This window comes from Syngnathoides biaculeatus, chromosome 3 (assembly GCF_019802595.1).
Source record: "Syngnathoides biaculeatus isolate LvHL_M chromosome 3, ASM1980259v1, whole genome shotgun sequence".
NCBI classification, from domain to species: Eukaryota; Metazoa; Chordata; class Actinopteri; order Syngnathiformes; family Syngnathidae; genus Syngnathoides; species Syngnathoides biaculeatus.
This window is the reverse complement of record NC_084642.1, coordinates 29,532,519-29,559,246: the sequence shown is the minus strand read 5'-3', so window position 1 is coordinate 29,559,246 and position 26,728 is coordinate 29,532,519. Positions and strand designations below refer to the sequence as shown.

General features: G+C 41.0%; 1 protein-coding gene across 5 annotated transcripts in view; it reads left to right on the top strand.

Moving 5' to 3' along the window:
- LOC133498431 (CD151 antigen-like) overlaps positions 1-25,148 on the top strand; it is a 32,114-nt gene extending 6,966 nt beyond the window's left edge. For 2 of the 5 annotated variants that reach the window (XM_061815236.1, XM_061815238.1), the window contains exons 5-10: positions 6,199-6,390; positions 9,896-9,970; positions 12,879-12,983; positions 15,312-15,470; positions 15,591-15,677; positions 15,793-16,889. In XM_061815236.1, the coding sequence (XP_061671220.1) occupies positions 6,199-6,390; positions 9,896-9,970; positions 12,879-12,983; positions 15,312-15,470; positions 15,591-15,677; positions 15,793-15,852 (678 nt within the window). In that variant the 3' untranslated portion in view covers positions 15,853-16,889. Of the gene's footprint in view, positions 1-6,198; positions 6,391-9,895; positions 9,971-12,878; positions 12,984-15,311; positions 15,471-15,590; positions 15,678-15,792; positions 16,890-20,484; positions 20,560-24,623 lie in introns of those variants that run through there. The other 3 variants (XR_009794316.1, XR_009794315.1, XM_061815237.1) reach the window with 3 other exon arrangements.
- The last annotated feature ends 1,580 nt before the right edge of the window (positions 25,149-26,728 follow it).

Genomic DNA, 26,728 nt, shown 5'->3' with positions numbered 1-26,728 from the left:
TTCATTCAAATCAACAATATATTATAGATTCTAAATACAATACATTCTTAACTGAGAGAGACGCCATGCTTCTGATTTCATTCAATCATTCACATGTAGCAATGTTATGCTAGCGCAGAATGTCTTATTCATTTATACGAGACGTGTATTAAAAATCAAATTTAGGGCATATCTTCGTGCAAACAGCGTCTGGTTAAGCTTCGGCCGCGAGCCAGCAAGAAATCAATACGTTTGTGCAGTCCGATCATCGCTAAATATCGCTTAACAAAGAATAAGTGTCTCAATCGTTCACACGTAGCAATGTTATGCTAGCGCAGAACGTCTCATTCATTTATACGAGACGTGTATTAAAAATCAAATTTAGGGCATACCTTCGTGCAAACACAGTCTGGTTAAGCTTCGGCCGCGAGCCAGCAAGAAATCAATACGTTTGTGCAGTCCGATCATCGCTAAATATCGCTCAACAAAGAATAAGTGTGTCAATCGTTCACACGTAGCAATGTTATGCTAGCGCAGAACGTCTCATTCATTTATACGAGACGTGTATTAAAAATCAAATTTAGGGCATATCTTCGTGCAAACACAGTCTGGTTAAGCTTCGGCCGCGAGCCAGCAAGAAATCAATACGTTTGTGCAGTCCGATCATCGCTAAATATCGCTCAACAAAGAATAAGTGTGGCAATCGTTCACACGTAGCAGTGTTATGCCAGCGGAGAATGTCTCATTCATTTATACGAGACGTGGATTAAAAATCAAATTTAGGGCATATCTTCGTGCAAACACAGTCTGGTTAAGCTTCTGGCCACGAGCCAGCAAGAAATCAATACGTTTGTGCAGTCCGATCATCGCTAAATATCGCTCAACAAAGAATAAGTGTGTCAATCGTTCACACGCAGCAGTGTTATGCTAGCGAAGAACTTCGAATTCATTTATACGAGACATGTATTGAAAATCAAATGTAGGGCATACCTTCGTGCAAACACAGTCTGGTTAAGATTCTATGTGTTCCGGTTGATATTAGATTGATTAAGTTGATGATGCGGTCTTCCACAAAGTTTGAGACATCGAAGGCATTTTTCGTACTGGGTCTTTGGTTTTACAAAGGGTTCGAATCGAACTCTACCAACTAGCCTTTCAGGATACCTGTCATCACTATTACAAAATCCGTGACTACACCTCTTAACCATATTTTTTGTTAAATAACCCAAATACGCGATAAAACGCTAACTAAACCTATACTGGACCATTCAATGTTGTCAGAGAAAATGGCGGGAGCAAAAACGGGCTTTGGTCTATGCAGATCTCTGGCCTCTGATTGGTCAGTGACGCGGATTGGGCAATATCCACGGAGGGGTCAATTGTGTTTTGAAAAGATTTGTATCGACAATTACGAAATTTCAGGGGCGCTGCCATTTACACGAGTCACATGACCTACGTGGGCGGATGTGACGTGTTACGTGTCATTCCAGACGCTCGATTACATGGGAGACTTGTTATGCCAAGTGCTGATTTCTCAGATTTATCCTCATATGATGAAGAAATAGCAGTATTGGATGATCGGAAAGACTGAGGAGAGAACAGGAAGTCGACTAAACTAACCCTAACCTCATATTTTATGGGTGAAATTCTTGTTTCTAGGATTCTGGGAGGAACGAAACAACCTCTCCTAAAATAAAATTACAATAGCACATTTACATCTCTCATTTATTTTAAGTAATCTTATTTTATTTGAGGAATTCTAGTTTCTAGGATTCTTAACAGGATGAAACAACCTCTCCTAAAATAAATTACAATTGTGTATTTCACTGTTCATCTGGGTTATTCTTCTCAACTTATTTTTATAGTGTACAAATCATCCATTTTTTTTTAAATTAATTCTAGTCTCTAGGATTCTCCGAAAAGAACGAGACTACCTCCTAGTTCAGAAAGTTTCAGACTGGCTACCGGTCCGTCTGCCTGTCACGGGATTTACAACCTTTTTTGTGACGGCAAAACCTTCGAACACAGGGGACTTCTCAATCCGTTTTAGAGTGGTACGCCCACACACTCTACGGGTTCTCAACCATTTAGGTGCGACGAGACAGTTTCCCACCAAGGCCTCTAACCCAGGACTATACCACCCAGTTTCCCCTACTATTCAACCAGCCAGAAACTATAATTTCGCAATGTCACAAATTCAAAGGTGACACGGACCTCAACACCAGTTAAGACATCACTTTTGAAAGATAAATGTCCTCTCACCTTGTCAATTGTTGGCAGGCCAATGTTCTGTCTGTCAACCAACACCTCAGTCCGAAATCAAGTCGGGGTCACCAATGGATCTTTCCGACTGGCGATCTTCAGCTCCGCCCCCCTTAGCTACAGTTGCCATGCCCCACAATCTTCCAAAATGGTGACTGAACATGATAGGTATTGAACTGGATCCTCCTTCGCAGATTCCAGATAATATTGGGGTATGTTTTTTGCCAAATGCATCGGACTTGTCCAAGAGAGTTCTACAGAGAGGTCTCAACTATTCCACGCAAAGATATGTACACGGAATTAAGATTTTGGATGGAGCAGGACGCAATGTCATAATTATAGCGAAACGTTGGCGATCGATTCAACAAAAAGTTTGACGCCTCGCAAACTTCATATTGAAATCCAACAGGATAAAATAGTGGAATCGTATTGCGCATGTAAAGCAGGGTGAGTACTTTTTACTTGGAAAGATCCCGAGTAATATCATTGTAGTCTTTATAAGTGAGCGGGTGCATTCATTTGACTTGGCTCGTAATGGAACCCAGTGCTCTATCTTAAAAGTCCGATGTGATACAAATTGGCAAATAGACACTCTTGCATGACATCGCGCATTTATGTATCATTAACCCGACTCTTTGGCATAAAACATTACACACTTCATTCAGCAGGTCAGTGATACACTAACAAAGTGAAAGATGTTCTCCTGCAATGTATAAAACACTAATAATAATGAAATCAAACTCAGAGAAGATACTTCTCCCTCACTTACCTTCGAACATACAGCCTTGTGTTAGTTGATATTTTTCACACAGAGTTGTACATTAGGTTTTCCGCAACGCGGACGTTTTCCGGCTTTGGAAAATGAATCAACCGGGCCCCTTGTAACCTAGCAGGATATCTTTCATCAGAATTGCACGTTCCCCAAGCGCATCTTAGGACCATTTTCTTCCTCACATTAACTTTTCAAAACGCACGCTACCGACAGTGTTGTTTGTGGGACATGGCTGTGGGAGGGGCGGGACAAGCCAGGGGTTAAGATAGTGCGGCTATCTGATTGGCTGTTATTGTACGAGTGATTGACATGTCGGAAAGGTCCATTGTTGGAGGACGCTTTTTCCTACGCATGTTCGTTTAATTTCGGGTACTGAGAATTTTGGTTATCCAAATACAGGCTAGAGACGATGAACAATTTCCTCGAAGCTTTTACTTACAGAATATTCCCAACACAAATGCACAAATGAGTTACAGACAATTGCTGTAGCAGATCACAAGTGTGAAGGTACAGAGGACTTACAGCATTCTTACACTATCAGAAGGGTCCGCATCACAAAAGTATGAAAGGAAAATGAAGAGCGTCACAAAAGATCCACATCATAATGACTAAACCAATTCTAGCTGTTAATAACTTGCACATTCCTACGTCCTGGTCTCCAGTAAACAGTTAGGCAAGGTTCACTGAAGGTTAACTGATGAGTTTGCATGCTTCAAACATGCGGCTACAATTCAGTGTTTAACTGAGGGTATGAGGGGGTTATACAGTCATGACTAAATATGAGCAGAAGACACACTTCATGTTAAACTGGTGTTTGATTTTGTGACATATTAAAGGCTTTTTATTTGGCCATGGGGGTTGATTGACTGCCGACATGGATGGGCACGGGTGGCTTTAATAATGCCTGACACCTGACTAGGATCTCCCACCGAAGAGCTTAGTGTCGCTTAATATCGCAAAACTGCACTCCATCGCCACCACCTTGACGTGGACATCTTTGTTTCCCCTAACTTGCAATGAATCTCTTACAGTGCTGTGGAGGAATTTTATCCCACTCATTTTTGGAGAATCTTTGTAATTCGGCCACATTGGAGGGTTTTTGAGCATGGGGTGGTCGATTTTGATAGAGGAGGTTTCCAAAGGTAATTGTTTTTTTACAAATTACTCCAAAATAAGTGATTACTGGAAATGACTGCCTGTTTCATTTGCCTGAGTAAAATCCATCCATCCATCCATCCATTATCTGAGCCACTTATCCTCACTAGGATCACAGGAGTGTCTTGGCTATCCCACCTATCTTTGGGCAGGAGGCAGGGTACACGCTGAACTAGTTGCCAGCCAATCGCAGGGCACATGCACTCCAGTCACACTCACAATCACACCTAAGGCCAATTTAGAGTGTCCAAATAACGTTGCATGTTTTGGGGATGTGGGAGGAAACTGGAGTGCCTGGAGAAAATCCACGCAGGCACGGGGAGAACATGCAAACTCAGACAGGCGGGGCTGAGATTGAACCCGGGTCTTTAGAACTGGGAAGCCAACGCTTCACTGTACCGCTCACATTGTGAGAATAAGGATTCTATTGATCACTTACACAGGGATAATCCCAGGGCGCGATTCCGCGATATTCGTGCATTAAAATTCAGAAAGTCTCATAAAAATTTGACTAACGTGATAAATTATTGCATTGACATATCGCATTTAAGAGCGAGGTTAACAGAATTTGACAATACAGACTGCCGAGCGACGAGAAAGTTAATAACGACCGCTATGTTTGCTTGTCCGAGCACAAGGAAATCCCGCCCCGAAAGTGATTTCCAACTCAATGTAGTAAACTCACAGATAGACCTACTTTTGGCAGCGAGGTATGTTGTGATTCGTGCATGCAATCTGCTAGGACAACCATAAAAATATTTAGGTTTCCCATAACCGGACCGATTGTAAATATTCAAAAGAAAAGAAAATTGCTGAAGTCGGCATTTTTTAAAAATTAATTTATTTTTACATAAGGGGATGTAAGTCCGGACAAGGGCAGTAACCTGGGTCCTGTTTCAAATAATAACCAATCAGGAAATGATTTGCTCGCCGTCTTCTTCACGCTACTGGCTATAATTTTGTTTTCGTAAATGGACGAGAATCTGAAATAACTATAATGAAAAAGTATATAAAGTTAAAACTAGATAAATAATTAAGCAATCAAGTCTGTTAATCAAGTTGATGATTGAGCTTGATAAAAATAAATAGTTTAACCTGTATAATTGTATCTTCTGTCCCATTTGATCACTTTTTGTATTATTTTTTTTCATAGCCATGAAATATTACCAAGGTGTTCTAGAGTTTGTGTACTGTTACTTCAAAACATCCCCTAAGAGGAACGACAACTTCGGAGAGGTACAAAAATTTTCAGATGAGCCAACTCTAAAATGCAGAGAAGTTCACCACGTCCGTTGGCTGAGCTTCTTTCAGGCCCTAGAATCTATATTCAGAACACTAGACTCCATTTAGACACTGTTTAAAACAGTGCATCTAACCCAAAGGCAAAAGGCCTCTGTAAAAAGCTAGTTACTGAAACTAGTAATACCTGTTTATTTCTTTTTCACATGCATTAATATTACTGCAACATGAATGGGTGGGTGGTTACTTTCGGCTTGTCCCTTTCGGGGTCGCCACAGCGTGTCATCTCAGATGAATGATTACTGCAACATGAATAAGTGTAATAAAAAGTATATATGAAAAATAATCTCATTGTTGTCTCTAAAAATCTCATCAGTTTTGGGAAAATCCCATTGGTTTTCAACATGGTGAGATTTTCTCTCATTCGTAAACTGCTTACAATGTGTAAAATAGTATTGGCCAAAGTACGATGATGCTGGATTTTACTGTTCCATAGTACTGCATTGCATTTTTTTTTTCACTAGTACCTTCTTTTTGGAACCATATGATGGTATCAGATGGTTATCTCAGATCATTTTAGAAAAGGTTGTGAAAATAGATGCAGGTGAAAGTGCTCATGAACTGTCTTTCGCGATGAATCTATCACTTCAATAACCAGAATTCCTTAGCATAAGATGAGTTTTGACATGAATCGGCAGTATCTCACTTCACACTCATGCATTTGTTGACTGTCAGGAGTGTCAGACGCCTCCTCCTCTTGAAATCTGACTCGTGTTGTGTTCTTCTCTCAGCTTGCAGGGGGCGTTGTTATGGCTGTGGGTGTTTGGACTTTGCTTGAAAAGAGCGACTACATCAGCCTTCTCCCCTCCATGACATATGCTGCCTCTGCCTACATATTGGTCCTCGCTGGAGCCATTGTCATGGTAACAGGCGTGCTGGGATGCTGTGCCACCTTCAAGGAGCAGAGGAGGCTACTGCGAGTGGTACTTTGCACTTATATTGAGCATCCATACCACTACCAAAAAGACCGCAGTGTGGCGATCAAGGGTTGAGACTTAACCCAACTAAATCTAAATTCTGAATCAACCAATAAACACCAAATGGAACAGTGTGTATCACAGACAGCTTGTCAAGGTTGTTATTTTTCTTGGCATTAGTAACAGAAGCCTATAAACCTATAAGTGGATAATCTTGCGTGACTAAATGTTATTTTTTTCTATATATTTTGTTTTCTGGACAAATGAGCCTGTTATTAAAGGGTTTAAAAGGGTAGCTAAAATGGAATTTGAGTTATGGGAAAAAAGATCACTGAAGGGACTTTGCTTTGTAAACAGTAAAATAAGCAGTTCTGATCATATATCATAGCAACGGTTGGGTTGCGTATGTACTTCGTGTATGCTTATCAAAGAGCTAAGATTAGGCAGATGAATCACAGTGATAGAATGAACTTGTCGGCAAGGAGAGAGGCTATCTAGATTGTTAGAGAGGAGAAACAAATGGCAGGTAAGATCCTGATTCATGGGGCTTCTGTGTTTGGTGGGAGTACCTGAGGAGCAGTGATTTTTTATACACAGTTCTATCTAAATATCACAGGTTCAAATCGTAACAAGCACTTTTCTGCACTGCTCTAAGGCTTTCAAAAGATGCCGTATAGATGATTTTTTTAAAAAAGAACGAACAAAGAATTAATTTTTCCCACTGACCCACAGGAAGTAGCATAGCGTGTTTGGTAGGAAATACACAAACCACTAAAAGTAATGCTTATGGAAGAGGAGGAAGTATTTCCCCAGCAGTAACTGAAAACCTTAATTTGAGTGCCTCCATTTATTCCTGATTATTCTGCAGGTACCATATTGTAATAATTTAGTTGTCTTCCTTGTGGTTGTATTACTATAGCTCTTGTGGACATGGCAATAGCTCATCTGTAAGGATTTAGAGGCTTTTGGAAATTTGGCAGACCAAAAAAATATCCATTAATTGTTTGTTGGAGAGATGTGCTATTACATCCTGATTATGATGCCTCTTTGTGTGTGGTCTGTTTTCTGTGTATATACTGTGCAACTTATTTTTCATTATACAGCCCAGTATACACTGAATTTTCTCTTTAGTGATTATAATCTGAACTCATCGAACTGCCACCCAGGCTGTCCTAGTCCCAAATGCACATGTGGACATGGGAAGGGGGACCCATGTTACCCTCTCGGGCTGTACCCGAGAGGCCCCATGGGCCTGGCCACCAGGCACTCTTTCCTTTGAGCCCCACCTCCAGGCTTGGCTCCAGACTGGGGCCTCGGTGACCCACGTAAGGGCAAGGGAAACCTCAATCCATTAGTTTTACTCATCATAGGGGTTTTTGGAGATGTGCGTTGTTTGGTCCCTCATCTTGGACCTTTTTGCTGTGGGTGACTCTACCAGGGTCATGAAGCCCTTGACAACTTAGCTCCTAGGATCAATGGAACACAAAGACTCCTCCATCACGATAAGGTGACTGCTCAAGGAGCAGAACACTGCTCCCATTAAAAGTAAATCTTAACCCTACAATGCGTTTAAAAAAAAAAAATTACAAATGTATATGTAAGAATATGCTTGTGACCTGGCCTGCCTGTCAAATTTTAAGTCAATGTGACCCCTGAGCCAGAAAGTTTGCCCACCCCATACTAGATATTACGCAGTATAGTTTCTTTCTGGGAATTTATACCCCATGTAACTGCAATCTGTTGGCTTAGAAACAAACATTTGATACACATTTTTACAGTCATTCCAATCAGCATAGATTTTGCAATGCAGTATGACAATCATTCATAAAGTTGGAGCCCAAAAATAGACTAGAGATGCTATAGGCCACAGGTATTAAACTCAAGGCCTGGGGGCCAGATGCGGGCTGCCACATGATTTTGTGTGGCCCGTGCAAATCATCTGTGTCAGCTTCCATGATTCCTGTGAAAATATGGACCAAAATTTCAAATTGTCATATAAATGAGAATGTGGAGATATAAGCCTTTGTGTTGCCAAATCTGAATAATGGCTGAAAAATTACCCTTTCTGATTCCCAAACTAGTTCATAAATTTCACGTGTAAATCTGATGCGGCGATTAAATTCTTTTTATGATTTCACAGTCATAACGCCCCTTTGAGGGAAACCGAAACTACAATGAGGCCCGCAACAAAAATGAGTTTGACACCCCTGCTATAGGCCCTTCTATTTAACCCTCTGTTAACCAAACAACGTTCCAGGTTATCTGAAATTGTACAACATTGGTCAATATTGGGAAATGCCAAGTCGGTAAAGGTGCCCTAATGTACCGTGTGCAAAAATGCAGCATGGGTCAACAGAGGGTTAATCTGCATGAAGCGATTGCATATTTTCTTCCATGATGTTACAAATGTGTTTGTATTAAGGTGAAGTAGCAATACTCTGTTAAAAGGGGCAGACAAAAGAAACAAAAAATGTCCAGATATATCCTCTTCAAGCTCATCATGATGAGGTAAAGTCAGACACAGATGGTAAGGAAGTTGAAACGCTGCCCTGTGAATCAGCCAGCTTGCTGAGTCATGTTGGCAGTAATTACACTGTAACCTTAAGATGCCTCCAAGATGAATATGACGAGTCCTCTGGAGTCAGACGCGTCTGGAGCCAACAACACTTTCTCTGTCACACTTACTCACTCAGTGTGTTTTGTTGTGTTCGCTGTGCTCGTTTTACAGTAGCTTAGCAATATGTTGTTGCTTATTTCATGGGTTAATTCCACACCTTTCTTTTTAAACAGCCAGCCCATGTCGCTTGTTTTGCTACATTTCTATTCGGCTTTAAGTTGATGGGAGGTTACACAAACTGCTCAGCATTTCAGACTCACCACTTCGAGATCTAATCAGCACAAATTTAATCATAACCTACTACAAATCCCCTTTGTCCCTTCTCTCTCATAGCACCAGGTCAGGGTAATAGGGCAAGCTTTTAGTCTGATATTGTCCTTTCTTGCCTTAGAATTCTTAATCCTCTCTTAAACTGCCATGGGCCCCATCACCAATCATATTGTAACCATCCATTTTGAAGAGCAAATATACGAAGTATTTTAATACGTGAAGATAAAGAGCTTATCGGTGAGACTTTTGAATTCTTATCCTCTGAATTCTACCTTTACTAATGTTATTTTGTCTCTGTTTGCCTTTACAAGTTTTTATTGTTGCTAGATTGTATTTTATTTCCATAAGACCATTTTTGGTGCAACCAAAAGTCTGGATTCACTTCTGTCATTTTTTTAACTGACTCACCAACTTGTTGGAGAATACCCTTGATGAGTGATGTAGATTAAATGCATAACTAAATACAATTTGACATTGCAGACATTTGTCTTTCCAAAATCACCCACTAGAGTACACATGTACTGTATTCTCCTGTATGCTAAACTTAGTTAAACCACTTTTCTATGAGTAATGTTGTTTATCTTGAATATGCAATGTAACGTTTATATTTTAATCTGTCTCTAGTATTTTGTCCTGCTGCTGTGTATTTTCCTGTTGGAGATCCTTGCTGGCGTTCTGGCCTATATCTACTATCGGCAGGTAATTGAAAACTGAAAACTCATTAAAAATACTGTCTCTTTATTTTACACTGCACCTTGTGGTTTTAAAGAGAAAAGATGTTTGCAATGTTTAAATATAGCCTCATTTAAGTCTCTGCCCCCCAAGCCCCTACCACCCTTAAATGACGCCAGCTAGAACAGGAAGAGACTCAGAATTCTTCTCGCTTGGCACCGAGCGCATCAATGGGCAGCTGGAATTGGTCTCGAGGAAGGGACCGCTCAATTTACAGTATTCATTATTTGGCCCGGCGGTACAGTGGAGCAACTGGTTTGAGCATTTGCCTCACAGTTCTGACGGCCAGGGTTCAAATCCTCACCCTGACTATGTGGAGCTTGGATGTTCTCCCCGTCCCTGCGTGGGTTTTCTCCCAGACCCCAAAAACATATATTATTTGGTGACTCTACATTCCCTTTAGGTTTGATTATCAGTCCGACTTGTCTGTCTCAATGTGCCCTGTGATTGGTTGGCAACCACTTCAGGGAGTGCCCCACCTCCTGCCTGATGACAGCTGGGATAGGTTCCAGCACTCCTGCGACCCTTATGTGGATAAGCGATTCAGAAAATGGGTGGATGGATTATTTGGCCCAAAAACAGAAGCAAAGCAACTGGGTCAATGGAGTTGAGAGTGCTATTGCTCTTCCACTGGATGTGGAACAAACTGCTATGTGTGAATGTGAACCATAACTTAAGCTGACAGCCTTCTTCACCACAGTTTAACACAGGGGTCTGGCTCTCTTGATGTTGTATATGGCTCGATGAGCCCTCAACACTACATACTGTACAAAGTCATTTCTGTCACGTAAGCAATGCAAATGAGCAGAGGCAGTTTGTCCTAGTTTTTACCATTACATTCTTGCTGCATTAGGTTACAGAATATATTTCTACTTGTATCACAGCCTGACAATTGTGAAGACCTTGTCATTTTTATGTCAGTGTAAAAGTGTAATGATCATTACAAATTCCTTGTCTAAATTACACAAGAAGCACACACTAACCTCTCTCAAGAACTTTGAGCACTTTTCTCACTTTGTTCATCCTCCTCTGAAAAGTAGGGAGGATGGTAAAAAAATGTTCGTAGAAAATCTCAAAGGAGGATATTCTCGAGTCCAAAATAATAAAATTTTTCCTATAACAGTAACAAAAGTAGTCTATCATAAATTGAACATTATATTATTTTCCCAAAACATTGCTTTGCCTTCAGTGACTACTGCTAAGAATTTTTCTGACGAAAAAAAACAAACTTGCTGTATCATCTAAAATTATTATTCAGAGTTTTTGAATCTTTTTAAATAAAACTTGAAATGAGGCCATGCTCCTAGATGCTGCGATAAGGAGAAACTTCTTCATGCTTGACATTCCTCTTAGTGCTGTCAACAGTCACGTTATGTCTTTTTTAACGCTTCATCATATTGGAAGCATTGCCGCTTTGCATAAACCACACATGCCTGCACAAAGGCGTGTTTTGCTCACCGCCATCCGTCATTGTCATGGCTCATGCTGTCGCCATAGTGCGCTATACAGGAGAATAAAACAAAGGTGGGTGGATGCGGGTGATGGTTTTAGCATTTTCTCTTCTGTTTTGCCACTGATAGCTGCACGTGATACCCAGTCCTATACTGTTGATAATGTTTTCATTCTTTGCCTCTCACACGAAACAAAGTCTGAAAATACAAGCTAAAACGCACATCCATGCATCCATTTTTTGAGCCACTTATCCTTACAAGTGTCACGGGATAAAACGCATATAAAGGATAATTTAAAATTAAGTCATTTATGTACATGTCAAATCCTATTTAAGATTAACTATGTATATGTTCACAATGTTAAAATAGTCATCCAGGGCTTAAGACATCCCTTTGCAATGCTTTTCCACAAAAGCAATTTGTGGCACTGCTGCAGCGCACAGCTCGCAACACCAGATGTCAGCGCCTACTGTTGGAACAAGCAATTCGAGAAAGATGGCACCTGGCATGTGCTGGAGATCAAGTTATTGATCAAGTTAGACTATTCTTGGTTTGTCATCTAGCAAGGACAAAGTTGATTTCTAAAGGGGACATGTTAAACCTTTGGGAATCACTGGAAAAACACCTGTCCCTCTTATATTTGGAGTGAAGGGTGGGCCACAGGTGCTGGCAGAAGTTAATGTTAAACTCATCAACGCTCTTCTGTGGAGATTGTTATAAAGATTATCACTGTCTGTTCAGTTGCTTTGTGAGAGTGGAGGCATTGGATTTGAGTCCAAGATACAGTTCCAGTGTTGTCATTTTTAGAACCAAATAAAGTAAATGGGCCCATGTCATTAAACTTTTTTTCCTTACTTATTTCACTTTTGTTGTAATTTTGTAATTGAAATAAACTTGAGATATTCTCTGGTAAAACACCAACACGACAGAGATAAACAATCAAGGCACGACAAATGAGGTGTCAAATCTTTGTTGTTTTTCCCTTCACTTCAAGTGTGAACAGGTGTAGAACCCGTGGCCGCTTCATTTTCCTTCTTTCCTTCTCCCCTCCCCCTCTAATTTCCCTCTGTCCTCCATATTTCCTTCATTCCCTTGATATTTCTGTCATGCTTTGATTTACAGTGGTTTCCCCACTGGCTTGTTGCCATAGAAACTGAGCCCCTCCAGACCTTCCTGCTCCGACACTGAGTGTTCTTGAGAACAAAACATACATAAGCAACCCCGCCCCCCCCACAAACACACACAAAAACACACACTTCCTTCCTCTCCATGTATATTAGAACCTCTGTCCACGATTTGTATTATGAGGACAGCCTATTCATCTAATCTGCGCCAAAATTAAAAGTTGCAGTTCATGCTGAACTGAGATGAATTGTGCGGCTGTATTGTGAATTGTGTGTGCATTTATCTGTGTCTGTGGCCAGTTAAATGAGGAGCTGAAGCAGAACCTGAGGGTGACCATGATGCAGAAGTATGAACAGAAGACTCAGGAACATGTTACCAGTGCTGTGGATAAGCTGCAACAGGAGGTGACTATTGGCACACATATGACGCATATTCCAGCACAAACTATTAAGATGAATGTACAGTACTGTTATAAGTGCAGAGCCACCAGGACTGTTTGGGTGGGTGAAGTGGTGAATGGGAGGGACACTGGGAGTACATTCTACTCTATGGAGCCCTATGTGTGCCCCATTTCTGGAATGGAAGATTCAATTCCATTCAAAATGTGAGCTCATCTTCATATCAACCATGATATAGACAAACACAGTTTGCTTACAGTGAATAAAATAAGTGTTTGAAAAACCCTGCTATATTGCATGTTCTCCCACTTAGAATTCATGGAGGGGTCTGAAATGTTCATTGTAGGTGCATGTCCAGTGTGAGAGAGATAATCCAAAAAGAAAAACCCAGAAATCACAATGTATGATTTTTTTTAACGATTTATTTGTGTGCTACAGCTGCAAATAAGTATTTGAACACCTATCAGCTACAATTCTGACCCTTAAAAAGACATGTTAGTCGACCTTTAAAATTCCACCTCCACTCCATGTATTATCCTGAATCAGATGCACCTGTGTGAGGTCGTCAGCTGCATAAAGACACCTGTCCACCCCATACAATCAGTAAGACTCAAACTTGTAACATGGCCAAGACCAAAGAGCTGTCCAAAGACACCAGAGATAAAATTGTACAATTCCACATAGCTGCAAAGGGCTACGGAGAAATTGCCAAGCAGTTTGGTGAAAAAAGGTCCACTATTGGGGCAATCATTAGAAAATGGAAGAGGCTAAACATGACGGTCAATCTCAAATCAGAGTGGAGCCCCATGCAAGCTATCACCTCATGGAGTCTAAATGATCCTTAGAAAAGGTGAGGAATCAGCCAAAGACTATACGACAGGACTTGGTCAATGACCTGAAAAGACCTCGGACCACCGTTTCCAAGGGAATGTTGGTAATATACTAAGATGTCATGGTTTGAAATCATTCATGGCATGTAAGGTTCCACTGCTTAAACCAGCACATGTCAAGGCCCGTCTTAAGTTTGCCAATGACCATTTGGATGATACAGAGGAGTTATGGGTGAAAGTTTTGTGGTCAGATGAGACCAAAATGGAACTTTTTGGTCATAATTCCACTAACCGTGTTTGCAGGAAGACAAATGATGAGTTCCAACCCAAGAACACCATCCATACTGTGAAGAATGGGGGTGGTAGCATCATGGTTTGAGGGTGTTTTTCTGCACATGGGACAGGACGACTGCACTGTATTAAGCAGAGGATAACTGTGGCCATGTATTGTGAGATTTTGGGGAACAACCTCTTTCTCTCAGTCAGAGCATTGAGGATGAGTCGTAGCTGGGTCTTTCAACATGACAATGACCCGAAGCACACAGCCAGGAAAACCAAGGAGTGGCTCGGTAAGAAGCAGATCAAGCTTCTGGTGTGGCCTAGCCAGTCTCCAAATCTAAACCCAATAGAAAATTGTGGAGGGAGCTGAAACTCTTGTGTTTCTCAGCGACAGCCCAGAAACCTGTCTGATTTAGAGAAGATCCGTGTGGAGTAGTGGGCCCTCCTGCAAACCTGGTGAACAACTACAGGAAAACGTTTGACCCCTGTAATTGCAAACAAAGGCCATTGTACCAAAAATTAACGTTTTTTTTCAGACGTTCAAATACTTATCTGCAACTGAATCACACAAATCATAAAAAAAAAAAAAAATCATACATTGTGATTTCTGGATTTTTCTTTTTAGATTGTCTCTCTCACAGTGGACATGCACATACGATGAAAACTTCAGACCCCTCCATGATTTCTAAGTGGGAGAACTTGCAATATAGCGGGTGTTCAAATACTTATTTTCTTCACTGTATACCAGACAAAGAACTACAATGTTTTTATATTTGTATTGAACACAAAACTGATATGAACAATATTAACACACACGCCAGGATGCTCCCTTCCTTGCGCTAAATCGTCAAGATATTTCTATGCTTCCAACTTTGCAGGAACAGTTTCTCCAAGTGCAAAGGCATATTTGGTTGAGTGTGAGATTTGTGCCCTCTTATCCAACATGAGTGGCTATTGATGGTGGTGATATTCTTCTAAACGCTACATTGATTTTTAAGTAAAAACTACCTGAACATCAAGGTGTATGTTCCATGAATTATTTATCATGGAGTTTAGTGCCTTTGCTGCTTGAGGCAAACTACTAATGTCTATTTTGATTGTGGCAGTTCAGTCTTTTAGGTGGTTTATGGGGCATCATTTCAAATCTATGGCTGTCAGTAGCCCATTTTTTCTCCTTTTTCTCCTAATGTACAATAATGTATTCTATGTCTCTCTCCCCCATCAGTTCAAGTGCTGTGGGAGCAACAATTCATCTGACTGGGCCGAAAGTGTTTGGATCCGCTCCAATGATGGAAATGGCAGGGTGGTCCCTGACAGCTGCTGCAAGACTCCATCTGAGCTGTGTGGACGTGGGGAGCACCCCTCCAACATCTACAAGGTTGAGGTGAGTCTGTTCCAGGTGCTGGTGGTTCCTGGTCCATTAATTATCCAAATCATAAACATAATCAGTGTTTTCACTTGTACATCGTCCGTTGCAGCATGATGACTTGGGTGTTTTGTTTAGGGTGGCTGTATTTCAAAATTGGAGACATTCATCCAGGACCACCTGAAGATCATTGGAGCAGTGGGTGTTGGGATTGCCTGTGTCCAAGTAAGGGCAAAATTCACTTTTTGAAACAAAAAATGATAAACCCATTTATTTTTACATTGTACTACATTTATTTATTTTTTTGTTTTTGGGGGGGGCATCTCTGTGCAATCTGCAGATAATAGGGATGGTGTTTACATGCTGCCTGTACCGGCGTCTCAAATCAGAGCCGTACTAAAGAAGAGGAAGAGATGGAGGAAGTCACCTCACTAACATTCAAATATCACGTCTTTTTCTCATGGAGGGGAGGTGAGGGATTAAATAATCACATCTAAGTTTCTTATAATGATGGTCAGATGGAAAAAAAAAAATTAAGGTTATGATGAATAATTGGTCATTCAAGTTAGTCTCTAGATTACAGCATTAATAGACAATGCTATCAGATAGGTAAACTAGGGAATATTTTGTTTGAATATCTGATTGATTAATTTTGTGATGGATACCCTCTGTGGGAGTTCAAGGTACAATATGTACATGTTTTGTAATGTTAGTGTGATGCTGAGTTTGTGGGCCAAAACCTGGTGACAGCAGCACTATCTACAAGTTGCGATGTTAGCTAGCCACTCGTGCATTTGAAATATGTTCTAATGTGGCCTTTTAAATTCTCAACACTATGTTTTACCACTGTTTTTATTCTTTGTAAATGTCTCTTACCTGTGCGCTGTTACTGTAGTTGAGCCTTTCCTGCCTAATGTGTCTTCACATAGCGACGTGCCACCATTAGATCAGGCTCTTATCCTCAGTGTGTTGGCAAGGACACTTTATCTGTCAGTCTGACGGTACAATGAACTGAACTTCATTACCAGCATAACTGTACCATCACTGTAATAAAACAATAGTGCCTTTTAACAATTCACATCTAATGTGCAAAGCTTATGTGATATCGTAAGGTGTAATGCTTACCGACATTGCTGAAGGAAAAGCCTCAAATTTTCTATTTCACTGTATTTTTTTACACTACTGATGCCAAAAAGACACTGACTGAGCTATGTATCTACTGTATCTTTACCAAACACAATGTCAAATCTATTATTTTTTTTTAAGTTAAGATTGTTTGCTTATGATCAGTAGTCTATTATTCAGAATGTGGTAGTGACGGTCTTTTGCTTCAATAATCTTGTCAAAAACGTCTCAACACCGACCATATTTCCTGTCTTAGCCAAGAATACATCTGGCTTGAATAAATACCCATCAAAAGCAAAGTCTTTCTCTTGTCGCCATCCCCCCACCCCAATCCCCATTCCAAGTCAGAAACTACCAGGAGTATATCTGGACAGAAGGCTCAATGTTAATCATGTTCAGTGCAACAATGACTTAGCAGTGTCCTTCACCTGTCAGTTGTAAGGCCAGGCCACCCCCCTTAACAAAGGAAAAATAAAAAAAAAACCACAACTATGTTTAGACCTGCCTGCCTGTAAGCAGTGGCCCCTACATGATTGGCACAGGCTTACAGGCACATTAGTGTATTAATCAATTCCCTAATGTCACTGTGCTGCGGCCCTGTCGGTTCATTTTTGGAGCCATTTCTGTGAAGGCTCCTGCCCCACAGTAATACCTTTACACCATGGTGGCTACTTTAGTTTCATGTTCAGTGCGTTCTTTTGTTATGGCCTCTTGTAGTAATACTGAGTGTGTGTGCATCGTTACTGCAGCAGTACTTGAGTGAAAACACAGGGAGGCAGCACCCTCCACATTTCCATCACCTCAACAGCTGGTGAGAGTCTGTGCATAAACACCCAACGGCTATTCAGGATTAGCTCCCTTCCTGTCGCTCTGTCACTCCATTTCCCAATATAACCAGCAAAGAAATGTTCCGTACACACTCAAAATTATATGTTAATAGTGGAACATAATGACAAATTGACCGTTATTGATGTAATGTTGTACAGTGGAACCTCGGAGTTCAAACGTCTTGGTGGTTGTATAAATCTGTTTTCAACCCAAAAATCGGCGTTAAAAAATGCTTCGGTTTATGAGGCGCTATGAGGTGTCCGAGCACCCGGGCAAAGCTAAACCGATGTTGACCAGTTAGTCGACTCAAGCTGAGCGATGCCGAGCAGATACAGGGTGGTTCCGAGACGAGCCGCTGCCCCCTTCGACTCAAGTAGTCAGGACCAGTGCATGCTCAAAGCACGCCAGTCCAATGCACCTTCACGAGTGCTTCTCATGATATTTTATTTTTCCAGTATTTTCTTTGCCATGGGTCGAAAGACAGAGAGCAGCAATACCAGCGGCGAAGGAAAAGGAAAGTTGAGCAAACCACAGTGGATCTGAGTATGCTAAGTATGGAAATGTGGTGCGTTTGTTACGGCTCTTGCTAGCTAGCATCGTATGGCTAAGTTGACTATTTTGACTTTCCTAAAGAATAAAAATGTAATAAAAGGCAGCTAGTGTTGCCAAAGGAGTAACTAGCATAACAAAGCAAAGGCCACAGATAATAGAAGTCTTGGAGATGCTACGCATTTAAATCATGGAAAGTGACTTTGACACTTCCTCCTTCCCTCTCGAGCCATCCCACCGCCACCAAAAAGGTAAATGATACAGATTTACTTTAAGTTTATAGATTTTTTTTTTATTGTTTAAATGCACGGTGCACATATATTTACATAAATAGGAATTAAAATAGGTACTTACTATTCGGAGGTTGGGAATGGATTAAACACATTTACATGATTTTGTATGGGGAAAATACATTTTGGAGGTTGAACAACTTGGACTTTGAACACTTTAGAAGAACAAATTACTGTTAGATTCAAACTCCAAGGTTCCTCTGTATTCCTTTTTCTGACATTAAGCTTGTCAGAGTGCTTTATAGCTATGAGGTAGGAAATCCAATTACACCCTATACCTACAGTGGAGTAATTGGTTTCTACTGTGATGTTTTAAAAATAATAAAACACAAATTGGGTCAAATCTCAGTTACTGAGCAAATTTCTCCCTGTGAAGCAGGGAAATTAAAGAAAAAAAATCCGATTCTCCTTGCAGGTTACATCCAGCACACCCTGTGAAAGCAGAGTCCTCTTTTACAAAATGAGCAGGTGTTTTTCTATTCATAGCGGGAGGTAGCCCCAAATGTGCTCATCATTACAGTCAGAGTACTTCCACACATAGTAATTTTAACAGATCACTCCCAACAAGAATTCATCTGTGGAACACTCTTCGTCTGGCCTCACTTTGACTTCACTAGTTGTCTAATTCTGATATCAAATAATGTTAGCAGTTTTTGAACAACTGGTTTCCCTGCTGATGCAAAGCATAACTCTCCCTCGTCATCCTCGCTCGGCAAGCGTGCAGGACACCGTTTGCTGTCAAACACAATTGCTATGTTAATAATCCCAGCCTATGACATTTCTAAAGTATCTTTCCGGTACTGCCTATGCAGTTGTCTGTTCGCTGCACGTCATCTGCTGTATAAGATGTGTGCTATTTCAGACAAAGGGACCCTTTCACACCCTTCACCTTCCTACTGCACTTCATTTTCTCGGAAGCTGATTAGATTTTGACATGCCTGCTGACAAATGAGCACCAGAAATCTGTGCATGTTTTGTGTACAGCTAGGAATAGGAGCAGTAAAGCATAGATATTTTTTTTCCTCATCTGATGTGTGAGCAAGGTAAATTCAAAATACCTAAACCTTTGCGCTATTGCTGCCATGATATGGCACTTAAAATGCTTACTACATACGATCAAGCTCATTTTTGCTGAGGCACTGTCATAGGAGCTCCATATATCACGAGTTAAAACATTTTCTATCTGGACAACATCCAGGTAAATTTGTATGAATTTGGGTGTTTCTTACTTGGGATAGGCACTTGTTGATTAATTATTCTTGAAGAATTACATTGTGTGTAATTGTTGATTAATCACATCTGGAAGCATCCATTTTCTATACCGCTTGACCTCATTATGGTTCCAGGGGAACTTGAGCCGATCCTTTTGCGGACTTTAGGCAAGAGAGTGGACGCCAAATCCTGAATGATTCAGTGGTTGGACAATTTTATCAGCCGTAATTTTGTCCTTTTCAAAGTAATCATTATTGCATGGAGTTTTGCTGATCAAACACTTAATTTCTAATGAAAAATAAATCCCAAGTATCAGAGTTGCACAGAAAAATGGCCTTGGGCATTTTAACCATCACAGGAATCGCTACTCCATTATATCCAATATTTCCTGAGACAATGATGTCATTGTCTCAGTTTTAAACAAACACCAACAGCACCAACATTTTCAAAACCAGTGTTGGATTAACATGTTATTTGTGCTGAAGAGACCCCTGAGCATGATGTTGTACACCAAATAATTCTCCCCCTTTACTATCGCTGTCAGCAACAAGTGATGCTGGAGAACCCTTTATACCAACTCTAATCACTGCGTATTGCAACCAAAAGGGAAACCAGAGATGAAATCAACAATGACGCAACATGTCTCCTGATCACATTTTAATACAGTTTTGTCCTGGTCTTTCCACAACACATCCCTTTAGTTTGAGTTGGTTTGCTTCATTTTTTCCCGTGTTCCATATCTTCCACGTCTTGTGTGCTCATTTTGTTAGCTATGTCCACCTGTTCCTGTAAACCTGCTTCCTTGTGTTGACCAATCACATCCCTCAAGCCACTCGTGCCTTGTTCAAGTGTTCCTCGTTGTCTCGTCGATCTGTGTGTATTTAACTCCCTGGTTTCTTTCAGTTCTGGTGAGTTCATTGTTGATGTCATTGTTTGTTCTTGTCTCTCTCTCTCTCACTCTCACTCTCACTCTCACTCTCACTCTCACTCTCACTCTCACTCTCACTCTCACTCTCACTCTCACTCAGGTCACGGGCATGCCAGAACTTATCACAGTGATACACCCAGTACTGGTTGCCAGCCACTTGCAAAGGTTGAACACAAAATGTTTTCAATATATTTTTTGGTAACTAATTGATTGTAATTAATGCATTTAAGGCCCACCGTTAGATTTCACATTAAATCACATCATTCCTAAATATTTGTCAACTTATCTCATTATCTTGCTCTTATACTTTATTGTGCACTTAATGCTCCTTTAATGGGCCACACCTGCTTGGTGCTCTCACCAGGGCCAACTAGTGTACGTGTCCAACCCCTCTCAACCCCACATGCTGTGTGTCAATGCTGCTGAGACCATCTGACAAAAGACGTTTCCACTCCCACTTCCGGGAGAACTTCAACCACAGCCCTGGGGGATGGGGGTGGAATTAAGTCTATCTCGGCATACTTATTCCATGCCTCCATTGTTGAGGCTAATTACTGGAGGTTTGGCCCTAAGATAGTTGGTGCCTGTCATGGCGGCAATTCCCGTAACTTTTCGTGGACATAAGTGGTAATGGATGCTATTAAGAAAGAAGGCGAAGGAGACATCCTGGGCTTTTTTAACTAGTGGGACTCCGGAGGCAACTGACGGAGGACTGGTAGACCAGGTGGAATGCAACTTCAGTGGTCACTGAGGCAAAAAAAAACTTGCCATGGAAGCAATTCGGTGAGGCTAAGTAATACAATTTTTGGGTGGCGTTTCAGAAACTCTGGTCACAATCTGGTGTCCCTGGATAGGGAAGCAATGCACCATCAACAAGTGATGGGGGACTCTCTTCCTGTATCTCAGGGTTGGAGGTTGCTGAGTTGTTTAAAATATTCTTCGGTAGCAGGGCCCCCGAGTTGGATGAGATTTAACCGAGACTTTCTAAAGGCTCGAGATGTTGTGGGGCTGTCCTGTTAGACAAGCTTCTGCAACATTGCATCAACATCAGGGACAGACCCAGACCCAGATTGGTAGACTGTGGTGATGCTCCCCCCATTTTAAACTGCCACTGTCATGAAATGGATGATTTTTAGTATGTTATTAATGAAAAAACGGCCGCCATAGACCCATCATTTTTTTCACCACAAAACATGATTTGGACGTATATGGGTTTTTGTAACTTCTACCATGAAAATCCTCTCGAGGGATTTGTTTTTGACAAGAAGCAGGAAGTGACGGTGGAGGCAGTTGTCCGCTCAAGCAGACTGATGTCTATAAGTATTACCTGCGGGAAGGTAGCTCATTGTTCCTTCCTGTTAGCCAAAATGCCAGCTCGTTGCATTGCTGGATATTGCTCAAACACTCGGAAGGATGGATTTACTCTTCATAAGTTTCCAAGAGACCTGGTTCATCGTGAAAAATGGATTGCACAGGTGCAAAGGACGAAAGCGTCATGGGTTCCAAATGAGAGGTAGGCGTGTATACAGCTACAAAAAAAAAATAACAATAGTTTGGCGGGGACCACGTAATCTGTCTCTCATAACGTAAGAAAAGATCCACGTACGTATGATAGGGGTGCTAAATGTGTCAATGTGTGGGTCGGACGGCTTCCGCGTCAGGCTCACCGTCGAAGGCTTCTGCGTCGGGCTCACCGTCGAAGGCTTCCGCATCAGGCTGACCGGCAAAGGCTTCCGTGTCGTGCCTTGCAGACGAGCACGGCTCATACATACTGTCTTGAAGTCTAATGTTAGTTAGAAGTGATCCGTATATCATCTAAATATGGCTCAAAACAATAGGGTAATAGTGCCCCAGACACTTCACTCGGTTGTGAGATGTTCTCTTCTTCGAAAAGAGCTTCCGTATCAGAAGGGGCATTTTTGTCTCCCACAGTAGGGGCCACAGCGCCGTTTCAATGGCAAATGTCCGGGGTGACGTCACGGACAGTAGATACAGCCAATATTGTGACCACTTGAATGTCGAATGATACTTCCGCAACTTTGCGCATGGATGACGCGCTCTCCGCTCATATTTTTTTTTTTGTATAGACATTGAAGTGAATAATGTTAAATGTATTTTTCATTTCAATATGTTTTTTAGAATGTTTACAGGGATGACACTTGACCTTTAAAAAGGGAGAAGGGAGGGTCTGGTCCAACTATAGAGGTATCGAATGGTTCAGCTTTTGTGATAAGGTCTATTCGAATGTGCAGGAGAGGAGGGTCCGTCAGATGGTTGGTTTTTGACCATAGAGTTCTGTGGAGGATGCTCTCGCAGTGTGGAGTACTTGTTCCCATAATATGGGCTGTTTGGTCCCTTTATGACAGGTGTCAGAGTTTGGTCCACATGGCCGACAGTAATTCGGATTAATTTTTTAGTGAAGATTGAACACCTCCTAGGCTCCCCTTTGTGACTGATTTTGTTCATAACCTTTATGGACAAAATTTATACCCACAGTCGAGCATTGAATGGGGTCCCTTTTGATGCCCTCAGTCTCTGGTTTTTGTGATTATCAGCCAAGTTGTGGTTATGTGTCTGTGCAAAGTGTTGGACAACTCCAATACAAAGCATTTATTTATTTATTTATTTACATGAGTGGGGTTGCTCACGTTTTAAAATTTGGTTAACATTCTAGATGAGTGCACCCGTTTTAAGAGTGAATGTAGATTTTTTTTTTTTAAGTTTGTACAGAATATTTTATGATCTCTGGTTGATGGTACTTTCATTCCATCAATACAGTGACAATATTTCAGTTAAAATCAAGATGACGACGACTAATCTTGTACACACTCCGCTTTATTCTCTGTATTAGCTCTGCCGTAAGTGCGGATGTCTCATTTTGAGTCACGACCTCGGCTGTGAGACTGCATGTAGACTATAGCTGAGGAGACGGCCAATATATGTGTCTGAAGATGGCAGCAAGACTCTTAATCTGTCTCTGCAACATGGGGGGCTATTCTCTTTTAGCTGTCAACGGCCATCGATACAATTTAAACTAATGATAATCCTGCATGGAGGACAAAAAAAATCCATCAAATGAGTTCCTTTGATCAAAGAGCCTCTCACCTGTGTAATATGGCTTCACACCTGTGCACTTATTCAATCTCTATTGTCTAAATCCACATTTTATCCTCTAAATATTGGTTTGATGCAACATGCAAATATAAATTAATAGAGCATGATTAACACACAATCACATGGCTTGCATAACTCATTTTGCAGCAGAAGCTCCCCCCAAAATATTTTCTGCTCTTGGTTAAGATGTACTTCAGATTTTTGAGTGGTGACTTAATATTTGAATGTGCATATTAGGGGTGGCCATCACATAAGTCATTTACATTTCCTCCATGTGAGCTGCCTTCCTGAGGTAAATGGGAAAATGTCCAAACTGTGTATTAAAACTCTGCCTGAGCTTGCTCTCGGCTTTAAGCCCCGCATGCCAGTTGCTGTGCATGCACCAAAGAGGAGCAACTTTATACTGTGTATAGGTCTAGTGTGCTGACAGAAGGCTGTTATCCTTCTGCATGCAGATCCGCACCACATCCCTTGGTTTGTCACTCACTTGTTCACTCAGCCTCACTTCAGCACTCGCCAGCTCCCTGAAGCGCAGTCCCCAACATCTGGCCCTCTGTCGCCTTTTGGGTCATATCCAATTCAGAAGGATGCACGGGATTCTAAGTCCAGAGGTGTCTGGGCCTTTATAAAGATGGTCTGAGCAGCAAGTCCTTATTGAGGGCAAAAGTGTAAATCATGAGTTTTAGAATAAACCCTTCTGATGAATACAGTACTTACATAATTAGGATAAAAGTTGTGCGCAACAGGGTGACTGAGTGGTTGGAATGTCTACCTCTGGTTTCGGGTTCAAATCTTGACTTCTGCCTTCTTTTGAGGAGTTTGCATGCTCTCCCCATTCTTGCGTAGGTTTTCCGTGGGTATCTTGACATTTTAAAAAAATGGTGCATTAAGTTCATTGTCCACCCTAAACTGTCTTTGTGTGAATTTGTTGGTTTGTTCAAAGCGTTCATTAAATCACAATTTTCTGACTTGAATCAGAACGAGTCTTAGAATATCATACTACCTACTTTATTCTGCCACTGCTGCCATGCTGTTTACTTTAAAGGTTTAAAATATGACGTGTTTTCTAAAATGTTAATGTTTTTGTCTGCTGAAATATTTGCACATACTGTTTTGCACTTTTAGGCCACCCTACTTCTTGCAGATAGCTATACCCCTCCACTGGGATCTGCGCGTAGGTAAGCCCAAGGACCTTCACAGATATTTGTGGCGATGTAACAACCGAAGCCATAAAGAAGGTGACCCTGGCAGATGAATGGGGAAAAGGTTTAGCAGGATCCAGCACTGCATGGCAGATTATGAGTGCTTGCCAAGTAACTACCTACCAAGCCAGCCAAAAAGTATCAACGCAGCTGGTTGTAGCCAGTAAGGGTTTATGGCACCAACATGAGCAAAACCAATGCAGGTAGTACCTTTCTGCACGGTTATGCCAAGTGATCCTGGTTAAAGTAAGCCATTTTAAACCAACCAATTGATATTGTAAATCTTTTGATGATATGGACCACAGATTATTAAAAACCCTAAATTGCTTGTAATTGTGTTTTGAGAAACTTTCTTACACTGTTGGACTATTTGCTCACGTTTATTCACAAAAACTTTCCCCATCCTTGTGAGCTACTGGGCCTTTCAGAAATGTGCCTTTTCTACCCAATCATCACACTCACCTGTTTCCAATTAACCTGTTCACCTGTGGAATTTTCCAAATGGATGCTCACTATGTTTTTTGAGAATTCCCCCAACTTTTCCAGTCTTTTTTGAAAGGATTTGCAAATAAATGTATTCTGTTTTATTTACATTTCACACAGCGTCACATTTGAATTAGGGTTTCTACTTTGTCTGCAGTAAGAGGCAACATTATACTTTTTAAATTGTCTGCTGTATAAATAACATGTACTTCAGTCAAAGTGATGTTATTCTCTTCAATGACATGTCAAGGTTTTATTAGCAAACTTATTCCAGATGGTGTCACATAGAATTAAGCACATACATTAGGTCAATGATGGTCCTTTCTGGCACTTGGGCGACAGCACTTTTAATCTTGAGGACAATCTGTCGATTGCGTATTGGTTGATGGCTTGATATAAAAGATACCCCCCACCCTCAAAAAATCAGCCTACCAATGTTTGACATTCATACATTACATAATCAATGACGTCTGAATTTTTCAGACACTTAAGTCACGTCAGAACTAACAAGCTAGTCAGTGAGCTACCTCCAATTTTTTTACAGAATGGAAGTATTTTTTTCCCAATTACATTTTTGAAATGCATATGCCTCATCTGCCAGTTATCGCATTACTAAAGAAGGGAAATGTGAGGTGGGATTTTAAGATTGTACATGGAAGTTAGGACACTGACTTCCTGCTAAAAAGTGAGCTGAGAAAGAGAGAGGTTAATTATTTTTCGTGCAGCATACTTCAAAAGCACAAGCAACCACCGAAGCATCGTTCTGGGTGAGTCACGTCATCGTTAAGAACAAGACGTCCTTCCAAGAAGCAGAGATCATAAAAGAGGCGATCCTTGAAGCGGCTGATGCATTCTTCTGGCATTTTAAAAATAAACCAGGAATATTATCTTCGATCAAAGGTCTCCAGCTATCAAGAAGTATGGTTCCATGGGGCTATGAAACCATGCCCAAGGATTTAATTTACATTAATTATCATGTGTTGTGCAAGATTGGCTCATGGGGTTATGCCAGGTACATCAACATACATTGGTACTGAGCATACATGTAGTACATGTCTCAATTTCTCGAGACTCCCACAAAGTTATTCCGTTCAAGGTCTTTTGTCCGTATGTCTTGCTAAATCGAGGCTTTATTATAGAGTTTACAACAGCAATGTTCCCCCAGGCATTAATAAAGTATTCTGATAGGTGACACACTCTTTGGCAAGCCATAGGTTATTTTTTGACATTCATTTCTTGATAATCTAGCGCAGGTGTCAAATTTAGGATTCTTCATGATGAGCCTGTTGGCAGTAATAGAAAAATGAAGACAAATAGCAATGTCTCAACATAATTTCAGCCAGAATGAGAACATCCATTTAATAAGAAGCATGAGGAAAAGAGAATTTATTTTCTCAAGTGGAGCACAAACAAAATTATGCCAGAAGGCATTTGGCTTGGCTAGTGTAGCATATTTCAATTTGTTGCTAACCCATTGAGGAAAACATTTTCAAATGTCGTAAAGTTTCATTCATGGGTGAGGCTGAGTGTAAGCGTACGCCCTGA